At 43.6% G+C, this 23210-nt stretch overlaps 1 protein-coding gene across 1 annotated transcript in view; it reads right to left on the minus strand.

The window, feature by feature from the left end:
* Positions 1–23210, minus strand: part of TAF4B (TATA-box binding protein associated factor 4b) — a 172375-nt gene that overhangs the window by 138774 nt on the left and 10391 nt on the right. Inside the window, exon 2 of the mRNA XM_089675705.1 lies at positions 905–1044. Coding sequence (XP_089531831.1) covers positions 905–1044 — 140 coding nt within the window. The remainder of the gene's footprint in view (positions 1–904; positions 1045–23210) is intronic.

Genomic DNA, 23210 nt, shown 5'->3' on the forward strand with positions numbered 1-23210 from the left:
CTGAAAGCAATGGGAGCCATTGGCTCCTGCTCTCCTGTTGCTGTCAGTCAAAAACCTGTGAGCAGAGAGGGGGGGGGGGGGGCTTGAAAGCCAAAGCTGGACTTCGAGGAGCACCGATGGGGGACCCCCGAACCATTGCACAGAGCAGATAAGTATAACAGGTTTATTATTTTAATTTAGAAAAAAAACACATTTAGAGAGTTACAATCACTGAAAAAGTGGTTGTAAACCTCTTATTTTCATAAAATAATAAACATGTTATACTTACCTACTCTGCTTAATGGTATTGCAGAGAGCGGTCCCTTACCTCTTTTCAGTGGTCCTCCACTGGCGCTATCTGCGCCTCCTTCTCCGGCTGCCCCCTCAGCAAGCAGTGTGCTGAAGGGATACCTGTGTGGGTGCATTCCCTAGCCAGGCTGTGGGCGTCTATAGACATACACAGCACGGCTTGGCCATGATCCCTCCCCACAGGACTTGACCAACAGCAGTAGCAACTTATTGCTCCCAATGCTCTCACTGTGTGCTGAGAGGAGAGAAAGAACAGCATTGCTACAGACAAGACAGCACTGGTTTGTGAGAGGGGTCAGGTAAGTGTTTAGTTATCGGGTACAGGGGGGGGATCAGGCACTGTAATGTATTTTACCTTAATACAGAGAACGTATTAAAAAAAGGTAAAAATACTTTTTTCATTTAGAACCACTTTAAACATTACAAGAGTCACATAGTGAAAGACCAAACCATTCCATAATTAACACCACCTGGGCTCAGCACATCTAACTACCTGTTATTTGAATAAGCTTGTGCATTGCATTATGTAGTGTTTCTCAAATGATATTCAATTATAGATCTTCATTAAAAAATCACTGGTATGGAGTACTGTTGATAAAATGTAATGACCGGGTACCTGTACATTGGAGATATGAACAGTTTGAACATTTGAAGATGCAGAGGGTTTGGCACTTTGTACTTGTGCCTGTGCTCGGGCCAGAGCCTGTTGTGAGACCAACATGAGCTGTCCATTGCCACTCCTGATAAGAACAGTGCCTGTAAAAAAAAAAAGTTAAAGTTTAATTCAAGGAGCAGAGTGAGGAATGTACAGCCACCATACTTTTTTCCTCGATTACAAAAACTTGTGTAGTTTTGTGTGATGTTCATGCATCTTGTATATTTTTTTTTCTGGTATGTTGCATCATAGGCATGAATGGTGTCAAAAGTAGAAACCTGACATCAAGTCTGGCACTACTTTCTATCTCCAGTGTTCTCTCGTCAGCCAATCAAGTCAGTACTTTTTACAAATATGTTTAGTGGGGGAAAAAAAAAAAAAGGAAGTTCTCCCAAATGTCCAACAATTAACAGTCTGGCCACAATGTGCAAACACAATCTGTCTCAGCTGGAGGTGCACTTTGGCATCTTAACCTTGGATACCAGAGGACCTTATCCTGGAACGAAGATCACAGTAGGCAGATATCAATCCAGTTCCTTACACTCAATTTCAAAAAGCTAATTCATATTCATGTTTCTATATCCTTACTTTAATTAAACCCTACTAGCAAGGGGTATCCACAGACATTTCCTTTCCTAGTGCGACAATGCTTACTCAGCCAAGTTACAGTGTTGTCACCCTTTCCTACACACTTCTGAGCTGGACTACAAGCAGCCATGCCAACAGCGCACTGAAACGTTCAGCTGTTGTCAAAACAGTAAAGTCTTAGGTTGTGAAGCTTAGGGTTTGTGTCAATGGCTCATTTGGGGTGCACTCACACTAGCACTTTTAACCAGTCCCAGACACCGTTCAGCACCTTGGACCAGTTCGTTTGTGTAGTGCGAGTGCTCCAAACCGTGCCTGAGGTTGATCATACTGCGCCCAAGACCACTTGAATCAGATGAACCCAGGACCACTTCTTTAAATACCAGTATTATTGCAAACTAGCAGGGGAGAAGAGAGGGGGAGAATCAAACTCAGGCAAGGTTCAACACGCACCTCACTAAGGTGTGAGTATAGCCTTAGAATTAACTGGCAAATAAACTTTACCTGCATTTAACCTACTTGAAGTGGATTTTGCATTCTCAGACTAATATAGGAATGCAAGTATAATTAATCTACAGTGTCCTCGAAAGACACAGTAAATTATTTAGTGCAAGAATGGTCAGGTCCACTTCTTACTAAATTCCTCTACCATATGATAAAAGGCCTCAAAATTGTCAGGTGAGAATAACCCCTCAGGTTTGGGCTAATCATTGTAAAATCCCAACTGATTTGATTGAAAATAGGAAACATTTTTTGAAAGTTTTTACTAGACATACATTACAAACACTTGTGTATAATCCCACAATAAAAATACAGTGTCCATATTCCAAAATATATTTTTTTGTCTTTGTGGTGCATTTCATGGTAGCAACTACTTCTCCAAAACATTAAAACGCAAGTATAACAGGTATCCAATGCATAGGTACATCACCACAAGAAAAGATATATATAAAATTTTATTTTATTTTTTAATTGCATTGCCTAGGCCACTCGATGACCTTAATGTGCTTCTTCTTGAGCTACTTTGTTGCCTTGGCTGTATGTTTTGGGTCATTGTCATGCTGGAAGACCCATCCACGACCCATCCTCAGTGTTCTGGCTGAGGGAAGAAGGTTCTCATCCAAGATTTTACAATCTTGTGGCAAAGCCAGCCTATACCTTTAGCAGAAAAACAGCCCCAAAGCATAATGTTTTAACCTCCGTGCTTGACTGTAGAAATGGTGTTCTTAGGGTCATAGTCAGCATTTTTTTTTTTTCTTTCTCCAAACATGGCGAGTGAAGCTAATGCCAAAGAGCTCAATTTAGGTCTCATCTGACCACAGCACGGTCTCCACATCCTTCTCCGAATCATTTAGATGTTCATTGGCAAACTTCAGGTGGGCCTGTACATGTGCCTTCTTGCGGAGGGGGACCTTACGTCGCTGCAGGATTTCAATCCATGGCGGCGTACTGTGTTACCAATGGTTTGTTTGATGACTGTGGTCCAGCTGCCTTGAGATCATTCACAAGCTCCTCCCGTGTAGTTCTGGGCTGATCCCTCACGATCATCTTTACCCCATGAGGCAAAATCTTGCATGGAGCTCCAGACTGAGGGCGACTGATGGTTATTTTGTATTTCTCCCATTTGTGAAATCTCTCTCCAACACTTGTCTCCTTCTCACCAAGCTTTTTGCCGAGTCTTGTAGCCAATTCCAGCCTTGTGCAGGTCTACAATCTTGTTCCTGACATCCTTTGGTCTTGTCCATGATGGGGAGGAAGAAAGAGATTCTGTGGACAGGTGTCTTTTATACACAACGAGTTGTCGTTATGAGCACCTTCCTAAATTGACAGGACTAATCTGTGTACCACATGAGCACATAGGCAGGTCTGTGGGAGCCAGAATTATTGTTGGGGATCAGATACTTATTTTACTCACTGAACTGCAAGTCAATTTATAACATTTGGATCATTTTTTTTTGTTATTTTGTCTCCATCATTTAAAATACACCTACGATAAAACATAGACCCTTTATTTCTTTGCAAGTGGATAAACTTACAAATTCTGCAGGGGATCAAATAAATTTTCCGCCACTGTGTGTCAAAAAAAACCCACATACATTCTATATTGTCAGAAGTATTGGGACACCCCTCCAAATCAGTGGATTCAGGTGTTCCAACCCCTTATGCATTTCATCCCGTCTACAAAGTCAACATAATACAAAAGGGCCGATTAGCAAACCATCGCATATCAATAGTAGTATTATTTTCCAGTATGGCCTGTTTAACCAACCAATGATCGTAAAGTTGTCAATTCGGATGACCAGTGTGCTGCCAGGAATAAAGAGGAAGAGATCTGATCTACCGATCCATCTTATAGGCCTCCTGAGGATTCACCCATAAAACACCTCACTCCAAGTGTAGCCGAGTAAAAATACCGCATCATTTTCACAAAGAGGTAGGGACCAGGGTAGTCCTCTCCATATGATGCCTATACAATCAATTAACCACATCTCAAATACGGAAAATGCCAAATTACCTCATTACTTTGCCCTGACACAGACCGAACAGAGACAAGGCACCTTGAAAGCCCTATCCAACAACATAACATTATAACCAGATAAGAAAACTAAACAATCAAAAACAAAAAGCAGGAGCTAACCATACTGGATAAAGCAAACCAAACCTTCCCCCCCCCCAAAAAAAAAGAAGAAAAAAAAGAAAATGCATTTTTTTTAAATGTTAATTTCCATCTCCCACAGCCCTCAGGGCTCACAATCCAAACTGGATTCCAAGCTCAATAGCAAAACAAGATCTCACTACCTCTTATAGATGAATTTTATACCCATGTAGGGAAGAACAGTGACACTGTTGGTTTAGCTCAGCAAATAATGTCTCTGTCAGGAATGGAGCAAAGCTAATAGAGGAATTTAATCCAGGAGGGGTCATAGCACCCAGCTTGTAAATCCACTTCACCTCCATTTGCAATCAATATTCAAAATCACCCTCACGAATGTAGGGGTGTATTCTTGCCAGAGCCAAAAACTGCAGAGAGCCTACTTTATAGGCATGTCATTCAGCAAAATGTCACCCTATTGGGCTATCTAGGTTTCCATCTTTGACATTTGCCACATGCTCTTTAATGCGTTGCCAGAATTTCCTCTGTTTTGCTTACATAGAAGGCATCGCAGTCACATGTTAACAGGTATACCACCAAATACTGTATCACAGTTAAAGTAGAATCTGATAGATCTTGGTAACATCCTGTCCTTAGTCACATGTACTGTATATACATACAAAAAGGCACAATTACCACACTTAAAAGTCCCTCTAGGTCACCTTCCACATGGATCTTTACCCTTCGTTCTATCAAACTGGCTTTGTACCAGAGTGTCTCTAAGAGATTGTCCACGTTTAAATGTCAAACATGGACGATCATCTATAAAGTGTGACGATTCTGTCATCTGTTAGAATGTGCCAGTGTTTCTTTCATAATGGTCCCAACTTCATTGCTTTGGTTATTGAACTGTATAATGAACTGTAATATGATTTTCACTTTATCTTGTGTATGTTCACCCTGAAATAAAAGTTAGCGAGGACTGGTTTTTGCTGTATGGTATCCTCGTTTGAGAGATTTCTTAGTGTATCCATGTCTAAAGAGATCTCTCTCTCAGAAGCCAGGCTTGCATTTCAAAATCTGACTCATTTGAGCAATTCCTTCATAAATCGTAGATATTGACCCACAGGGGTACTTTTAACCACTCTTTGGGTGTGCACTCTCAGCATGCAACAAAGAACAAAGAATTCCCAGCAATATCCTTCCTATAAAAGGTTAGTGGAAATGCTGCCTTCTGAGTCCTTCCTATCAAATCTAGAAAAAGGTAGTGATGTATGATGGAAATTTAGGGTGAATTGGAGGTTTCATTCATTACTATTCAAACATTCAACAAATTCTATTAATAAGTCCTGAGATTCTGTCCATAATATGGAAACATCATCGATAAACCTACTCCATAAAGAGACAGAGGCGGTACTCCATTAAATCAAAAACACAAATCAGCTGCTTCCACCCCCCCCCAGTAGAAGTTTGCATACAATGGGGAACAAGTAGTCCCCAAATAAAAGATGTGTGCAATAATAAATTCCAGCAACTCTACAATAAAGGAGTTGTATGGATAATACCCTGCTCCTCTCCTCCTAAAAAGTTTCCACCACTCTAACTCCTTTCTCATAGGGGATACATGATTAGAGGCATTCTACATCAATGGAGGCTAGTATTGTATGTTTGTCAACACTCAATCCTTCCAAAATAGTTAGTAAATGAATCGTATGCTTCAAGTAAGAAGGCAGACTCTCAACATGAGGACAAAAGGTGGTCATCAACTGACTGGCTCTTCCATGTAAGACTGTTAATCCCAGATACGACTGGATGGCCTGGGGGGGGGGGGGGTAGTGTCTACCAGTTTGTATGGGTTTTTGGTGTTATCTTAAAGTCTTGGGCGTCTTTCGAAATTATGAACTGTGCATATGCTTGGTCTACAATTTTAAAAAAGTAATTTTGAAACAAAGTACTCGAAATAGGCAAGATGGGTCTATACCACGATTTGTTCCTCAATTGTTTCACACATAGAATGTTCCTGTGTCATAAGGACAACGTTCCACCCTTTATCGGCGGGTTTGATTATCAAGTCATGATATTTCTGCAATCTAATCAAATTCCTCCTAATTAGATTAAACCGTATATTTTTCTGTTGTAATCCTTCAATATCTCTAGTAACCAATTTGAGGAAAAGATACATCCTTGGATTGGTTTGCATGGGAAAGTTTCTCTTTTTTTTTTTAAATAAATATTTTATTAAAATTTTCAATATAAATCACATTACAGCATTAAAAAAAAAATTCCAAAATATTCAACAATATACAATACCCTTCTATCTCCAAAATAAAAAAAAACCCCACCCACCCCCCTGCCCCCGTCTGTTCCCTGATATTTTCCCTTTAATCTCCTTGCTCCACTTCTTTACTCTTCACTCTCAAGGCACCCTTCTCTTTATCTCCTCCCTACCATTCTTTAAATTCCTCTTGGACCTTATCCCATTTCTCCCACCTTTCTCTGAATCTCACCATTCTATCTTCTTCCTGATGGTAGAGTTCCTCCATCCTATATACATAATCAACCCTACTTATCCAATCTTTTTTTTTTTGGTATTTGCTGCTCTTGCCAAAATTTAGGTATTAACCCCTTTGCCGCATTTATCCGATGAAATGTCAACGAGTTCTAATATTTTTCAACTGTAGTCTCAGTGTTATGGAATAAGCATATGCCTGGATCTTTTGGAACCTGAACCCCCGTTATCTACTGAAATAAATAAATGATTTCTTCGCAATACTCTTGAATTTTGGTGCACTCCCACTTTACAGTGGGGCAAAAAAATATTTAGTCAGCCACCAATTGTGCAAGTTCTCCAACTTAAAAACACGAGAGAGGCCTGTAATTGGCATAATATGTAGACCTCAACTATGAGAGACAAAATGAGAAAAAAAATCCAGGCAATCACACTGGCCGATTTGGAAAGAATTTATTTGCAAATTATGGTGGAAAATAAGCATTTGGTCAATATCAAAAGTTCAATACTTTGTTATATATCCTTTGTTGGCAATGACAGAGGTCAAACGTTTCCTGTAAGTCTTCACAAGGTTGGCACATACTGTTCCTGGTATGTTGGCTTAAGCAGGGGGACACGTCTGGCACTGCAGGATCTGAGTCCCTGGCAGCATAGTGTGTTACTGATGGTAGCCTTTGTTATGTTGGTCCCAGCTCTCTGCAGGTCATTCACTAGGTCCTCCCGTGTGATCCTGGGATTTTTACTCACCGTTCTTGTGATCATTTTGACCCCACAAGGTGAGATCTTGCGTGCAGCCCCAGATCGAGGGAGATTATCAGTGGTCTTATATGTCTTCCATTTTCTAATTATTGCTCCCACAGTTGATTTGTTCACACCAAGCTGCTTGCCTATTGCAGATTCAGTCTTCCCGGCCTAGTGCAGGTCTACAATTTTGTTTCTGGTGTCCTTCGACAGCTCTTTGGTCCTCACCATAGTGGAGTTTGGAGTGTGACTGTTTGAGGTTGTGGACAGGTGTCTTTTATACTGATAAGTTCAAACAGGTGCCATTGATACAGGTAATGAGTGCAGGACAGAGGAGCCTCTTAAAGAAGAAGGTACAGGTCTGCGAGAGCCAGAAATCTTGTTTGTAGGTGACCAAATACTTACTTTCCACCATAATTTGCAAATAAATTCTTTCCAAATCAACCAATGCGATTGTCTGGATTTTCTTTCTCATTTTGTCTCTCATAGTTGAGGTCTAACCATGATGCCAATTACAGGCCTCTCTCATCTTTTTAAGTGGGAGAACTTGCACAATTGGTGGCTGACTAAATACTTTTTTGCCCCACTGTATATGTGCCATTGTGCCTTTTATCTCACACCCTCTACAACATAAAGGCGATTTATCTATTTGTGGTTTGTAATATACCACCTTGCCAAATACTTACAGGTGAAACTCGAAAAACTAGAATATCGTGCAAAAGTTAATTTATTTTAGTAATGCAGCTTAAAAGGTGAAACTAATATATAAGATAGACTCATTACATGCAAAGCAAGATAGTTCAAGCCGTGATTTGTCATAATTATGATGATTATGGCTTACAGCTCATGAAAACCCCAAATCCACAACCTCAGAAATTAGAATATTGTGAAAATGTGCAATATTCTAGGCTCAAAGTGTCCCACTCTAATCAGCTAATTAAGCCATAACACCTGCAAAGGGTTCCTGAGCCTTTAAATGGTCTCTCAGTCTGGTTCAGTAGGAATCACAATCATGGGAAAACCCTGCTGACCTGACAGTTATGCAGAAAACCATCACTTACACCCTCCATAAAGGAGGGAAAGCCTCAAAAGGTAATTGCAAAAGAAGTTTGATGTTCCCAAAGTGCTGTATCAAAGCACATTAATAGAAAGTTATGTGGAAGGGAAAGTGTGGAAGAAAGAGGCGCACAAACAGCAGGGATGACAGCAGCCTGGAGAGGATTGTCAGGAAAATGCCATTCAAAAGTGTTGGGGACTTTCACAAGGAGTGGACTGAGGCTGGAGTGCGTGCATCAAGAGCCACCACACAGACGGATCCTGGACATGGGCTTCAAATGTTGTATTCCTCTTGTCAAGTCGCTCCTGAACAACAAACAACGTCAGAAGCATCTTACCTGGGTTAAAGAAAAACAGACCTGGTCTTTTGCTCAGTGGACCAAAGTCCTCTTTTCTGATGAGAGCAACTTTTGCATCTCATTTGGAAACCAAGGACCCAGAGTATGGAGGAAGAATGGAGAGGCACACACTGCAAGATGCTTGAAGTCCAGTGTGAAGTTTCCACAGTCTGTGTTGATTTGGGAAGCCATGTCATCTGCTGGTGTTGGTCTACTGTGCTTCATTAAGTCCAGGGTTAATGCAGCCGTCTACCAGGAGATTTTGGAGCACTTCATGCTTCCTTCTTCAGACGAGCTTTATGGGGATGCTGACTTCATTTTCCAGCAGGACTTGGCACCTGCCCACACTACCAAAAGCACCAAAACCTAGTTCAATGACCATGGGATTACTGTGCTTGATTGGCCAGCAAACTCGCCTGACCTGAACCCCATAGAGAATCTATGGGGCATTGCCAAGAGAAAGATGAGAGACATGAGACCGAACAATGCAGAAGAGCTGAAGGCTGCTATTGAAGCATCCTGGTCTTCCATAACACCTCAGCAGTGCCACAGGCTGATAGCTTCCATGGCACGCTGCATTGAGGCAGTAAATGCTGCAAAAGGGGCCCAAACCAAGTACTGTACATATGCATGCTTATACTTTTCAGAGGTCCGATATTGTTCTATGTACAATCCTTGTTTTATTGATTGCATGTAATATTCTCATTTTGTGAGATTGTGGATTTGGGGTTTTCATGAGCTGTAAGCCATAATCATCATAATTATGACATATCACGGCTTGAACTATTTTGCTTTGCATGGAATGAGTCTCATATATTAGTTTCACCTTTTAAGTTGCATTACTGAAATAAATGAACTTTTGTACGATATTCTAATTTTTTGAGTTTCACCTGTATAATTTATTTCCACCACCCTCATATCTACTGCTCCATGTGCTAATCTAAACATTTTCTGTTTTGTTGCTGGTCAAATGTTATTCCTAATTCCTTTTCCCATTTCTCCATGTACGCAGGAGGGGCAACCCCCACCATTTCAGTAAGTTTTATAAATCCGGGAAGTACCATTTCCATATTTTATTTGTATTAAAAAGTTCTAGTAAATTTAAATCTGTCATTGGTCTTAATGGCTTAGAAAGCGAACTAACAATGTTTTAACTGAAGATATCTCCACTCGGTTAACAAAGAAAAAAACTTTTTTTCTTTTTAACTCCAGAAAATGTGTGAATTTTACACCCGTCTATTACATCCTTTAACTGTGCATTCCTTTTTTATATATTTACCTGAAATATCTTCCCTCCCTGGAGGGAAGGAATCTGTGTTTATCAATGGTATAAACATAAAATTGAACTCTCACCCCATTTGTTTATAAATCATATCCTATACCCTAATTGCATTTTGTGTGCAAGTGCTTCTACTTTCTCAAAATATACAATATTGATGTGGAAACCATACTATCTTGTCCAATTGTGTCCCACTTAATGTGTTTTCTATAGTCACCCAACTTTTTCTTAGTGCATTATATGTCCAATCAAAAATACGTGAAAGTAACGCTGCATAGTAATAGCTCTTAAAATCAGGCACACTTAGGCCCCCCTTATCCTTGTCCCTACATAAAACTCCATAAACTTATGCTCAGTTTTGTATTCCCCCAAATAAATCTCAATATCATTTTTCTGCTTATTTTAAAATAGGCTCCCGGGAGTTGTGGAATTTACATACGATTTTTGGGACGATCCAAGAGGTTGGTCCTACCGATAATCTTCTAAGTTCCTCCTTTATCTCATTAATGGAATATAGTTTATTTTATATAAATTCTTTAAGGACGAGGTCAATTTAATCCCCAGATATTTTAATTCTATTTCCCTCCATAAGAAGGATAATTCTCTTTGCAAGGTTTTTTTTTTTCTTATTGTCGGGTCATTAATATTTAATATCTCTGACTTTCCAGGGTTATTTTTAAAGTTTGACATCTCTCCATAGCATTTCATTAAATTAGGTAGTGTCAGCCTAGGATTAGCCACATAGAACAGCATATCATCTGCATATGTTGCCACTCTGTGTTCTGTCTCCCCTATCTGGATCCCTTTTATATTTATACGGTTTCTTACAGTTGCCAAGAGGGGTTCTAGAGATAGAACAAACAGAAGCGCTATCGCTATCAGTATTGTACCGACTTATGCCTTGTGGGCTTCCCCAGACCGTGGCCACTGACACTCCTTCACTCTCATTTCTTTCAAAAAACTGCTCAATTTCCTTTTTTATTCTCTCTTACGTGTCCTGATGCTGAAGGAGTGTGTCTCATTTAACCTCCATATATTTATCCTGTCCTGCTCCCTCCTGCATAATAATTTTGTTATAACTGGTGCATGATCCGATATAGTTGTAACTTCTATATTGACTTTAACCAATGACTCCAGTAATTTATGTTCCAACAAAATATAATCTAATCTTGAATATGTCATGTTGGCCAGAGAGCAGAATATATAGTCTGTCTCTAGGATGTTTAATCCTTCAGATACAGTATCTACTAATTGACACGGATATAGCATTCTTCATATTGCCTTCCGACTTCTACCTTCCTCTTTCTGCACACGCGACATTGTATCAACCTGCGGATCCATGCAGAAGTTAAAATCCCCTGCCACAATCAATTTGCCCAGTTTAAAATCCAACAGTCTTCTCAGTATATTCTTGAGGTAGGCCAATGTGCACTCAATCTCTTGTAATCTCCCCTTCTGAAACAAAAAAATGCCCATCAGGATTCTCCAACCTCTCCTCCAGCTTAAATCTTAAATTCTTAGCAATACCGATTGCCATTCCTCTAGCTCGCTTGGTAGGTGAATCAGCATAATACCAGGTTGGGTAATATCTAGAATATAATTTTACATTTGTTTCCTGTAATAAATGTGTTTCTTGTAAAAATGCTACCCCAATAGATCGCTGTTGTAATTCTCTAAGGATCTTCTGCCTTTTTCCAGGTATATTCAGTCCCTTAACATTATAAGTCATAAAATTGACCTCCTCCATCTCTCTAGTGTACATATTATTTTTTTTTCTTCTCTTACTCTCTCGTCCTCCAACCCAGGGTACCATCGACTTTTGAAAGGGGCAAGGAACGTTCTCCTGTATAATTCTCCATCCCCATCCCTCCCTCTCCCCACTACCCCTATTTGTAGCAAGGGAGTAATTGCTAGCAGATCTCCTTCCTCTCTCTCCCACTCTCCCCCCCCTTCTCAGAACTCCTCCCTGCCCCCCTCCCCTGAACCCTTGGGCCTAAGTTTTGCCCTTGAATCTGTCGTGGGACCTTCCCACAAGCGATTCCTATATTGGGGTGCGGCTCTAAACACACACGCCCACTCCACTCCCCGTCTCGCAACATAGGTGATCTAGAGTTTGGCAGCGCATTCAACCTCCAGATTGCCCGCCCTTACCTTCACCACATGGGAGGGTCACCCCCCTCTACCCCCTCATCCTTCCCCCCCCCCCTCCTCACCCCACACCAGTTTACCTTCTCTTTTTATTTACCGTCTGCCACATTTCTTTTCCCCACCCTGAACGTTCAGTAGACCCCCCCCGACCACCCCACAATGTCCATTTCCTGTAAATCTAATTTTGTACAGAAGTCACTCAGTTTTTCTGGGAGTCTCAATCTTGCCTATTTCCCGTCTTTCCACCCAATCAGGCAGGCCAGGAAACACCAGTTATATAGATTTTTTTTCTCCCTCATCTGCTCCAGCAACGGTTTCAGGGATCTTCTCCTAGTTAGCGTCTCAGATGGAATGTCAGCAAATATTTGCAACTTTATCTCTCCATATTTTATTTCAGGAATCTGAGTTTTTTCCAGATTTCTTCTCTGTCCTTGTAGTGATGGAAACCGAACAATCACATCTCTAGGCAAGTCTTTTGGCACTCCTTGCGGTCGCCTTATCCTGTGTACTCCCTCCATTTTTAAATGCTCCATTGTGGATCTACCCATCAATGGGTTAAGCACTTCCTTTATTTTATCTCCCAAATCTTCCCCATGGAACTCTTCTGGCAAACCGTGGATCCCTAAATTATTTCATCATTTTCTGTTCTCTTGATCTTCCAATTTGAATGCAAGCTTTTTATGTTCTCTTTGCATCTCTTCACCCTGTGTTTCTAGTTTAGTGATCATAAGCACCCATGTTTTCATTTTTTCCTCTACTTCTTCCAATCATGTCAGCATTCGGCCCAGATCATTAAGCATTGTCACCATTTCCTTTTTCATAGACCTCGCCAATTTCGTGAACATTACCGTCATATCAGCATTTGTAGGTATTTGTGTCAAGGTCCTACCTTTCCTCAGGGCTTGTGCTGCTCCATGTGCTGGCATCCATCTTAGGTGTCTGCAAAGCATTGTGGGAACCTTTATGCTTTCAGCCCCCTGTGGCTCCTCCCCCAGGAGGTGGCGGCTTATCACATATAAGTCTGCTGTTTGTAGCTGTTCATTGCATTCGTGTCCTGTCTGTTGCACAGCAGCAAGCTCCTGTTTAGTTTCTCATTGCTCTCCTGGATACCGACTCGGCTTTGGCAAGACTCCTTCCTGGCTTCTGACCCCGGCTCTGGCGACCATCCTTCCTGGCTTCTGACCCTGGCGACCATCCTTCCTGGCTTCTGACCCCGGCTCTGGCGACCATCCTTCCTGGCTTCTGACCCCGGCTCTGGCGATCATCCTTCCTGGCTACTGTTCTACCAAGTCATCCGTTGTTGCTGTTGGACTTGCATAGACTGTCTTGTTTTTGTATAATAAAGCTACCTTTAATTGCACCTCCTTGTGTGTCTGGCTCCTCGCTCCCTGACAATTTGTAACATAACACCCTGTTGTTCCACTTGATTTGTTATACTATCCACATCTATCAGGCCATTGGTTTGGTCCACATCTTGTGCCCCAAGTGACATTCTTGGGGGATCTCCCACCCCTTTTCTAGATCTCTCCTGTTTATCAAGGGTTAATTTAAACGGGGCTTTTCTCCTGCCAAGGTAGATATTTCCTTATTTTCCTAGTATTTGCACTTGCTTGAGGGGTTTTTACTCCCCCCCCCCCCCGCGCCCTTTAGCCGATCTGTTCTTCATCGCTTTAAACTTTGCCGCTAAATTTGCTTTGGATGCGCCGCTGCTGTATTATCATACCCCAGGGTAAAAAACGTTCCCTTCTGATGGCTAATTTCTCCTATTTGTTACTTTGGGAGCAAGAGTGATCTAGCCAGTTCTGCCAACCACTATGGACCACTCAGAACCCATGCAAGTATAGTCCTCCATCCCCCCTAATGCTCTAGAGTGCGTTTAGACTGCAGCAATAACATTAGGTGTAACAAATTTAAAATGTCCCACCATTACTCGCGGCAACTCACCACCACCTTTCGTGCCAGTAAATCAGAATCTCTCAGTCCCAGAGCACACTCAGACCCAGCCGTTGCCTCCAAGCAGCCCGACTCCAAGTGAGAACAGAAGAATTAGTGAGGGGTTGCTGTATAATAGATTTCTAGGGTATCTCAGGGTCTCCCAGGCCAGCATAAACCACCTTTAATATACAGCCTACTCTTCAGCCACGTAACCACACCGTATTTCAGTACTTTCAGTACTTTAGGACAGCTTGTCACTTTCAAATTTGCTGCCAGACGACATCACATGGGCTGTCACCTGGGAAGTTACATGCGTGGTCACAGGGACACTCTCACCCACCCCTTCTCAAATGCTGCCGACTCCTGCTTCCAGGGATCCACCGAGCCTCACAGACCTGTTGTCTCTCCTAGGTACACAGGTCTGGGCTCTGCAGCCACCTCCTCCGGCCGCCACCAGGAGGCCTAGGCTTCGCTCCTCACCGAGGTTCAGGTAAGACAGGGCCCCGGGCAGACAGCAGGACAGCGCTGCACACAGTTTGCGGGTGCCTGGAGCTCACGCTGCTCACAGCGCCATGTTTAGAGTCCTCCCCTTGACGAGTATTCTCGATTTCTTTTTATATAGCGATATATGGACCTCAGTTGTCCCATCTTGTACATTTGTATTTACATCACAATCTTTTTTTTTTTTTTTTTTTAATTTTAGACAAAGCATATGCGGCCTATAATTTCAAAAGACACCAAAAGGCTTTTTGAAGATAAAATAAAAAAAAGAAATGGGACAAAGAAACAATTTCAGAACTTTTTCCACCTTTAATGTAACCTATAAACTATACAACTCAGTTGAACAACAAACTGAAATCTTTTAGGTGGAGGGAAGTGGAGAAACCTGACATTTTAAACAGGGAAGTATAGACGTTTTTTAGCCACTGTAGTTGATGACCACTTTTGTCCCCATGTTGACTCTGCCTTCTTACTTTTAGGAATACAATTTATTTACTAATGATTTTGGAAGGATTGAGTGTTGACAAACATACAGTACTAGCCTCCATTGAAGTAGAATGCCTCTACTCATGTAAACCTTTACCCGGGGGGAGTGGGAGCAGCTGATGTGCGGTTGTGATGAAATGATGGATTACCTCCTCCAGGTGTATCAATTATATATACTCATTATGGACAGGATCTCAGGATGTATTAATAGAATTTGTTAGGGGTTTGAATAGTAATGAATGGAAACTCCAATTCACCCTAAATTTCTACAATACATCGCTACCTTTTCTAGATTTGACAATTAAGGACTCAGTAGGCAGCATTTCCATTAAACTTTATAAGAAGGATACTGCGGGGAATTCTTTGTTGCACGCCCAAAACGTGGTAAAAGGTATCCCTGTGGGTAAGCATCTAGGATTACCTAGAAATTGCTCAAATTAGTCAGATTTTGAAATCCAAGCACAACTGAGAGATTTCTTTAAGTGACAGATTTCTTTAGGTGATAGATTTTAGGGTGAACATACACAAGATAAAGTGAAAATCAGACCCACTACAGCTCAACAACCAAAGTGATGAAGTTAGTAAACACTGGCAGATTCTAACAGATGACATGAACATCAGACGCTTTTATAGATGATCGCCCACATTTGACATTTCAACGTAGACAATTTCTTAGAGACACTTTGGTATAAAGCCACTTTGATAGAATGAAGGGTCAAGACCCATGTGGAAGGTGACCTAGAGGGACATTTAAGTGTAGTAATTGTGCCTTCTGTAGGTATACATGTGACACAATGTTGCCGAGATCTATCAGATTATGCTCTAAACACTTTGTTAACTGTGATACAGTAGGGGTGGTATACCTGTTAACATGTGACTGCAATGCTTTCTATGTAGGCAAAACATGCAGAAATTCTTGGGGGTGATTTTGACCAGTGCATATTGCAAATGCAGGGATGCGCTTTTCCTATCACCCAACGCCCGGGACATGCTTTTTTTAAAAAGACTTTAGCCCTGCAGGCAAGCAGCAGTTTCCTTGTTTTTTTTGCCCCTTAACAGAGCGGACACCGGTGTAGCATGAAGATTTGTACTCAGTATCAGGGATCCTGTCACCGTGCAGCGGTGCGACGGATCCCGAGTCGCAGCGGTGTGAGTGCGCAGGCGCGGGAGCGTGCGGCTGCGCATGTGCAGTAGCACGGAAAACTCGCGCATGCGCAGTAAGCGCACACGTCACGTCAGGCGGGCTATTTAAACCTACTTAGTGTAGCTCGGGGTTACCGCTTTTGGCACTGACATTTTACACCGAACTACACTCGGGAATACCGCTAGGGAGGTTATACCTTCTTAGTAGTAAAATCACTGCCTTCTGGTCTACTATGTTCCTGCATACATTCCTGATACCTGTATTCTGCATTACCCGACTAAGAAAGAACTCCGCCTGCACTAACCTCAGCTATCCCTGACCATTCTCTTGCTTGCTCCTTTTGTACTTAACTGCCCGCTTGATACTGACCCGGCTTGCCTGACTGCTATATTATCCTGCCTGCACCTGACCTGCATCTTGTCGGCTAAGATTTTCACCTACCGCTGCATCCACGGCTCTGCATATGGCCTGCATCCGGATCACCGCCATACCTGTCAGCCACCACATCCACGCACCGGTGCTCAGCCCTAAGACCCGCATCCTGACTGGTGCCTCACCTGCTACACCCATGTTCCTGCATCCACACCTGGCTTGTGTCCAGATCCCCTGGGTCCCCAGCTACCTGTCAACAGCTTCAGGATCTACACGGCACTCCTGCCACTCCTGGCTCTGCACCCGTTCCCACTTCCAGGGGCCTCGAGCGGGAGTTGTAAGAGAATGCCCTCTTTCCACCTCAGGCTCCCCAACCAGGTACGTGACAGTACCAGAAGGCCATGTCGGAGCCTGAGAGAAGGGCCTCTCCTCTGGAAGAAATTTGCCAACACATTGCGGCACGAACGCAAGCTGTCAAGGGCCTTCAAGAGGGGTACACCCACCTGGATCATTTTCAGGCCCTATCTCCACCGGCATCCACTGCTAGCATCTCAGCTCCACCCCTTCCAACTGCCGCTCCAGGAGCCGTGGTAAGTCCCACTGTGATGATGTTGCCTCCTGAGCCTAGGGTACCTACGCCCGAGAGATTTTCTGGCGACCTCCACAAATTCGGAGCCTTCTCGTACCTTCTCGCTAGAAACAACCAAAGTGGAATTTGTGATCTCCCTTCTCCAGAGTGAGCCACAAGCATGGGCCCATCATTTAATGGAAAAGGCAGATGCCAAACTGTCTTCCCTAGACAGTTTCTTTGAAGCTATGACGCAACTGTACGATGACCCCCAACGATCTGCGTCTGCGGAAGCTGCGCTACACTCTCTCCAGCAAGGTCGTAGGGCAGCTGAGGACTATGTAACCGAGTTCAGGCGCTGGAGCGCTGATACCAGTTGGAATGACGCTGCCCTATGTTATCAATTTCGCTTAGGTCTAACCGAACCCCTGAAAGACGAGTTAGCTTGAGTTGGAGTACCAAATACCTTGGAGGAACTTATTAAGCTGACTATTCAGACTGACCGCCAACTCAGGGAATGAAGGCTGGAGAGATCCGCAGGTCAAGTTCACCCCACATGGATGCTGCCCAGGGTACCACCTCCAACAAGCATGGCATCAACCAGTTCTGTTGGGTCCGAACCCATGCAAATTGGGTTACTATGAACCACTCACTCCGGAACAGCGGCAACGCCGCCGACAGGGCAACTTATGCCTCTACTGTGGAGAACCCAGGCACTATGTGCGAAACTACCCTGCAAAATCAAGTAAGTCTCTGATGACCCTGCCTGCTAAAATGCCTGCTGTCAACCCTGCTCAGCTCACCATCTCCGTTTCATTTCAGCTTTCGGGAAGACCTCTACCAGTAACAGCTATTATTGACTCTGGAGCCTGCAGTTGCTTCATTGACACAACTTTTGTTCAGCAACATCAGATACCCTTAAGGGCCAAAATGCAGAGACTGACAGTATTTCTGGCAAACAGATCCAACATTAAATCTGGGGCAGTCACACAGGAAACGATTCCACTTCCCGTGATTATATCTCCATCTGGGCACAAGGAACTATTACGCCTAGATGTTATTTCGTCACCACTATTTCCTGTTATCCTGGGGATTCCATGGCTACAGGCCCATAACTCTGGGATAAAGTGGGTATCCGGTAAACTGGACTTTATCTTGGCCTACTGCCATGAGCACGGCTTCCCTCAAGTTCCTGCTCCGTCCAGGCCCCTGCTGTGCATGGAAAATGATACCGAAGTAGGCCAGTTAGTTCCGGCAGCTTATCACGATTTCCTAAACGTCTTCAGTAAACGTGGTGCAGACAGCCATCCACCTCACAGGCCTTACGATTGCCCGATTGAGCTACTACCTGGAGCTGAGATCCCCTTCGGTTGGATTTCCCTGCTGTCAGAGCGTGAGTTGGAAGCACTAAAGGATTATATTGATAATCTAAAAAAGGGGTTCATCCGCCAGTCTACTTCTCCAGCCGGGGCAGGAATCTTTTTAGTTGAAAAGAAAGACCATTCCCTCTGTCCATGGACTACCGGGAATTAAACAATATCACGGTGAAGAATAGATATGCTCTGCCACTAATCCCAGAACTCTTTCAGAGGCTCAGAGCAGCAACCATATTTACCAAACTAGACTACAACCTCGTAAAGATAAAAGAAGGGGACAAGTGGAAAACAGCCTTCCGTACCAGATTTGGGCATTACAAATATTTAGTTATGCCCCTGGGGCTATGAAATGCTCCAGCAACCTTCCAGCATCTGGTGAATGACATCTTCAGGGATTTTCTAGACGTTTTTGTGATCGTATATCTCAACGATATTCTGATCTTTTCTGCATCCATCGAGCTTCACCGGGGTCATGTGCAAAGGATCCTTGGTCGCCTCCGTCTGCATGGACTTTATGCTAAACAAGAGAAATGCCAGTTTGAAAGCCAGAGCATCCAGTTCCTGGGACTAATTATATCCACGGAAGGCTTCAAGATGGATCCTCAAAGTTTCTGCCATACTAGAATGGCCTGCACCAGCTGATAAGAAAGTAGTTCAGCACTTCATAGGCTTTGCCAATTTTTATAGAAGATTTATCAGAGGATTCTCGGCCATCATTACACAGATTACACAACTGACCAAACAGGGGGTCCGATTCCCTTGGACACCGGAAGCTCAAGGTGCTTTTGAAACTTTAAAGAGACTCTTTACATCAGCACCCATACTAAGCCATCCAGACCCAGTACTACCCTTTGTGGTAGAAGTAGATGCTTCAGAAAGTGCTGTTGGGGCCGTCCTCTGACAGCAACAAGGTCTAAAACGTCTGCTTCACCCTGTTGCCTTCTTTTCCAGGAAATTATCCCCAGCAGAAAGAAATTACGATGTAGGAGATCGGGAATTACTGGCCATCAAATCTGCCTTGGAAGAATGGAGATACCTGTTAGAAGGTGCAGCTCATCCCATCCTAATCTACACTGATCACAAACATCTGGAATACCTAAAGACGGCTAAAACCCTGACAAGCCAGGTGGGCGCTTTTCTTTTCTCGATTCAGCTTCCATATTACCTACAGACCTGCAACCTGATCTTTTTTCGCAGATTCAGCAGGTATCTGTTGGGGCTCCTTCTCCTTCAGGAGTAACCCTGTCCTCCAGAGAAGGATTACTATGGTCAGGAGACCGAATTGTTTCACCTGAAGCCACCCAACTGACAATTTTAAGGCTATGCCATGATCATCCTCTGGCCGGACATTTCGGGGTCCACAAGACCCTAAACTTAGTACAGCATCTGTTCTGGTGGCCTGAATGGGAGAAGGATTGCAAGGCCTGCGTAAGCTCCTGTCCCACATGCATGCAGAATAAGGGCAATAAGAGCAAGGCCTGGGGGTTGAGGCCTCTACCAGTACCTGACCGTCCCTGGAAGATGATATCGATGGATTTTATCATGGAGCTACCTCCATCAGAAGGATATTCAGCCATATGTGTTATAGTGGATCGATTTTCCAAAATGGCCCACTTCATTGCCTTGAAAGGAGTACCATCTGCAGCGGAAACAGCCCAACTCTTCATTAAAGAAGTGGTGAGGCTCCATGGTGTTCCAGGAAACATCGTTTCAGATCGAGGGGTGCAGTTCACCTCAAAAGTTTGGAGAGCCCTTTGTGAGAAATTGAGAGTGGGACTCTCGCTCTTTTCTGCCTATCACCCCCAGACTAACGGCCAGACAGAGAGAACCAATCAAACCTTGGAACAATATATTCAATGTTTTACATCCTTTTCTCAAGAGGACTGGGTATCACTCTTACCCTTGGCGGAATTTGCCTATAATAACTCAAGACACTCGGCCACAAGACAATCCCCCTTCTATTCAAACTATGGATATCACCCTGCATCTATTTCTAATTCAATACCTGAATCAGCGATCCCAGCAGTCCAGGATATCTCTGAATTCTTAAAACAGAATAACAAAACACTACAGGAAACAATCTCAAAGGCTCAGCTGGATAATAAGAAGTTCTTTGACAGGAAGAGGAAAGGAGAACTGGTCCTGGTCCATGGCTGTCAACAGCCAATCTAAGATTAACCTGTCCCTCAAAGAAGTTAGGCCCAAAATTCGTGGGTCCTTTTCCTGTAAAGAGGAGAATCAATGATGTAGCATATGAGCTCATATTACCAGATTCCCTAAAGATTCATCCTGTATTCCATGTGTCACTACTCAAGACTGCACCCTCTAACCCCTTCCCAGGACGGGGAATGGGGCCGCCCGAACCAGTAATCGTCGACGGCGAAGAAGAATATGAAATTGAAACCATTGTTAACTGCAGGAAGGAGGAGGAACCAACTCCAATATCTGAATAAATGGAAAGGGTATGGTCTTGAATATAATTCTTGGGAGCCAGAGTCTAACATCCATGCCAAAGAGTTAATCGAGGCATTTAAGCGCAGGCATCCAGAGAAGATGGCCCAGTTGGGCATCCGGAGGCTGCCCTTAGGGAGGGGGCACCGTCAGCGATCCTGTTGCTGTGCAGCGGTGCGACGGATCCCCTCGAGCTGCGGCGGTGCGAGTGCGTAGGAGCGTGCGGCCGCGCATGCCCAGTAGCACGGAAAACTCGCGCATGCGCAGTAAGTGCACACGTCATGTCAGGAGGGCTATTTAACCTCCCTAGCGGTATGATTATTTCAGATTTTTGGTGCTGAAAGCGGTACCATTATTTTGCATGGAAATATGTAGTTTTTTATTGTAGGCTGTAATTTTTAGGAATAACTCACCGTCTATTAAACATCCCGGGTATGATAAAATTTGAAACACGAAATCATAAATTATAATTTAATAATCATAAAAAATAATATTATAATAATAATACATTTAATTCAATAATATAATCAAACCGAAAACACTGAAATTTGAAATAGAGCATCAAGTTTGTAATTGGTGAGCAAAGTCGCAAAATCGGTTTCAGTGTCTGATGACAAATTTTCCCACGAATCATTATCACTCAATTCTGCAAGTGGTTCTGATTTTCTATCGCTGTTCTCTAGCTGATCTAAACCCGCTTTTGACCTAAGAGGGACACTTTTTGGACGCCATGGACGTTTCTCAGTTTCCAGGCAGAAAGAACAGACAAAATGCAGGCAGGGCACAGGACAAAGCACTAGGGACAATATGTATGTGAAATGGGTTGAAACACCAATGTTTTACTATGAAAAAAATGAAATTTTTTAAAATTTTCAAAATTTCCCACCGCCGGAGGTGCCTGTACGTCCCGACGTCACAGGGACCAGAACACAGAAGCTGGATGCCGGCATCGGCCGGAGGAGATGGCCGGGGACGCTGCAGGGGACACATCGCGGGAGCGAAGGACAAGGTAAGCTCTGCAGGGACTCCCTATGCAGCGCCGCATGGTAAGCCCGAGTGTAGCTCGGGGTTACCGCTTTTGGCACTGACATTTTACACCGAGCTACACTCGGGAATACCACTAGGGAGGTTAAACCTGCTTAGTAGTAAAATCACTGCCTTCTGGTCTACTACGTTCCTGCATACATTCCTGATACCTGTATTCTGCATTACCCGACTAAGAAAGAACTCCACCTGCACTGACCTCGGCTATCCCTGACCACTCTCTTGCTTGCTCCTTTTGTACTTATCTGCCCACTTGATACTGACCTGGCTTGGCTGACTCTGCTATATTATCCTGCCTGAACCTGACCTGCATCTTGTCGGCTACCAAATTCACCTACCGCTGCATCCACGGCTCTGCATCTGGCCTGCATCCGGATCACCGCCATACCTGTCAGCCACCACATCCACGCACCGGTGCTCGGTCCCAAGACCCGCATCCTGACTGCCGCCTCACCTGCTCGCTGCTGCACCTACGTTCCTGCACCCACCCCTGGCTTGTGTCCGGATCCCCTGGGTCCCCAGCTACCTGCCAACAGCTTCAGAATGTACACGGCACTCCTGCCACTCCTGGCTTTGCGCCCCTGTTCCCACTTCCAGAGGCACCGAGCGGGAGTTGTAAGAGGACGCCCTCTCTCCACTTCAGGCTCCCCAACCAGGTACGTGACACTCAGTCAGTAGCTGCAGGGGATACAGATCTTCATGCTACACAGGGAACAGGGCCAAGCTGGTGTGTCCAGGATGCGGCGGCTTTCCTACAAGACCCAGTGATGGTACAATGTGGACAGACCTACTGCTGGCACTGCTACCCACACTCCACCTGGCCATACAGTCAGGTATGTTACGGCCCTGTGGGGTCGCCGAGCGGAGGTGAGAGGCCATTGCAGCCATTTTAGGATCACTTATGGGTGTGTTGTGCATCCAAAATGTATATGTTGCATGACCAGAAGGAGTGAAGCACCTTGTTTTTTGGTTTCACAGAAATTGGACTTTGCACTATGGTACCTTTGTTGTAATCATTTTTTCACGTATAGTATTAATATTTTTGTTTATTACCAGAGTGTCTTTTACTATTTTGAGCACAGAGTGTTTTTTTATCCCTCAATAGGGATTCACATTATTTATGCAATATAGTTTACATCAA

This window comes from Staurois parvus, unplaced genomic scaffold (genome assembly GCF_062004578.1).
Source record: "Staurois parvus isolate SC_StPar_1 unplaced genomic scaffold, SC_StPar_1.0 ptg000157l, whole genome shotgun sequence".
In the NCBI taxonomy this organism is placed as follows: domain Eukaryota; kingdom Metazoa; phylum Chordata; class Amphibia; order Anura; family Ranidae; genus Staurois; species Staurois parvus.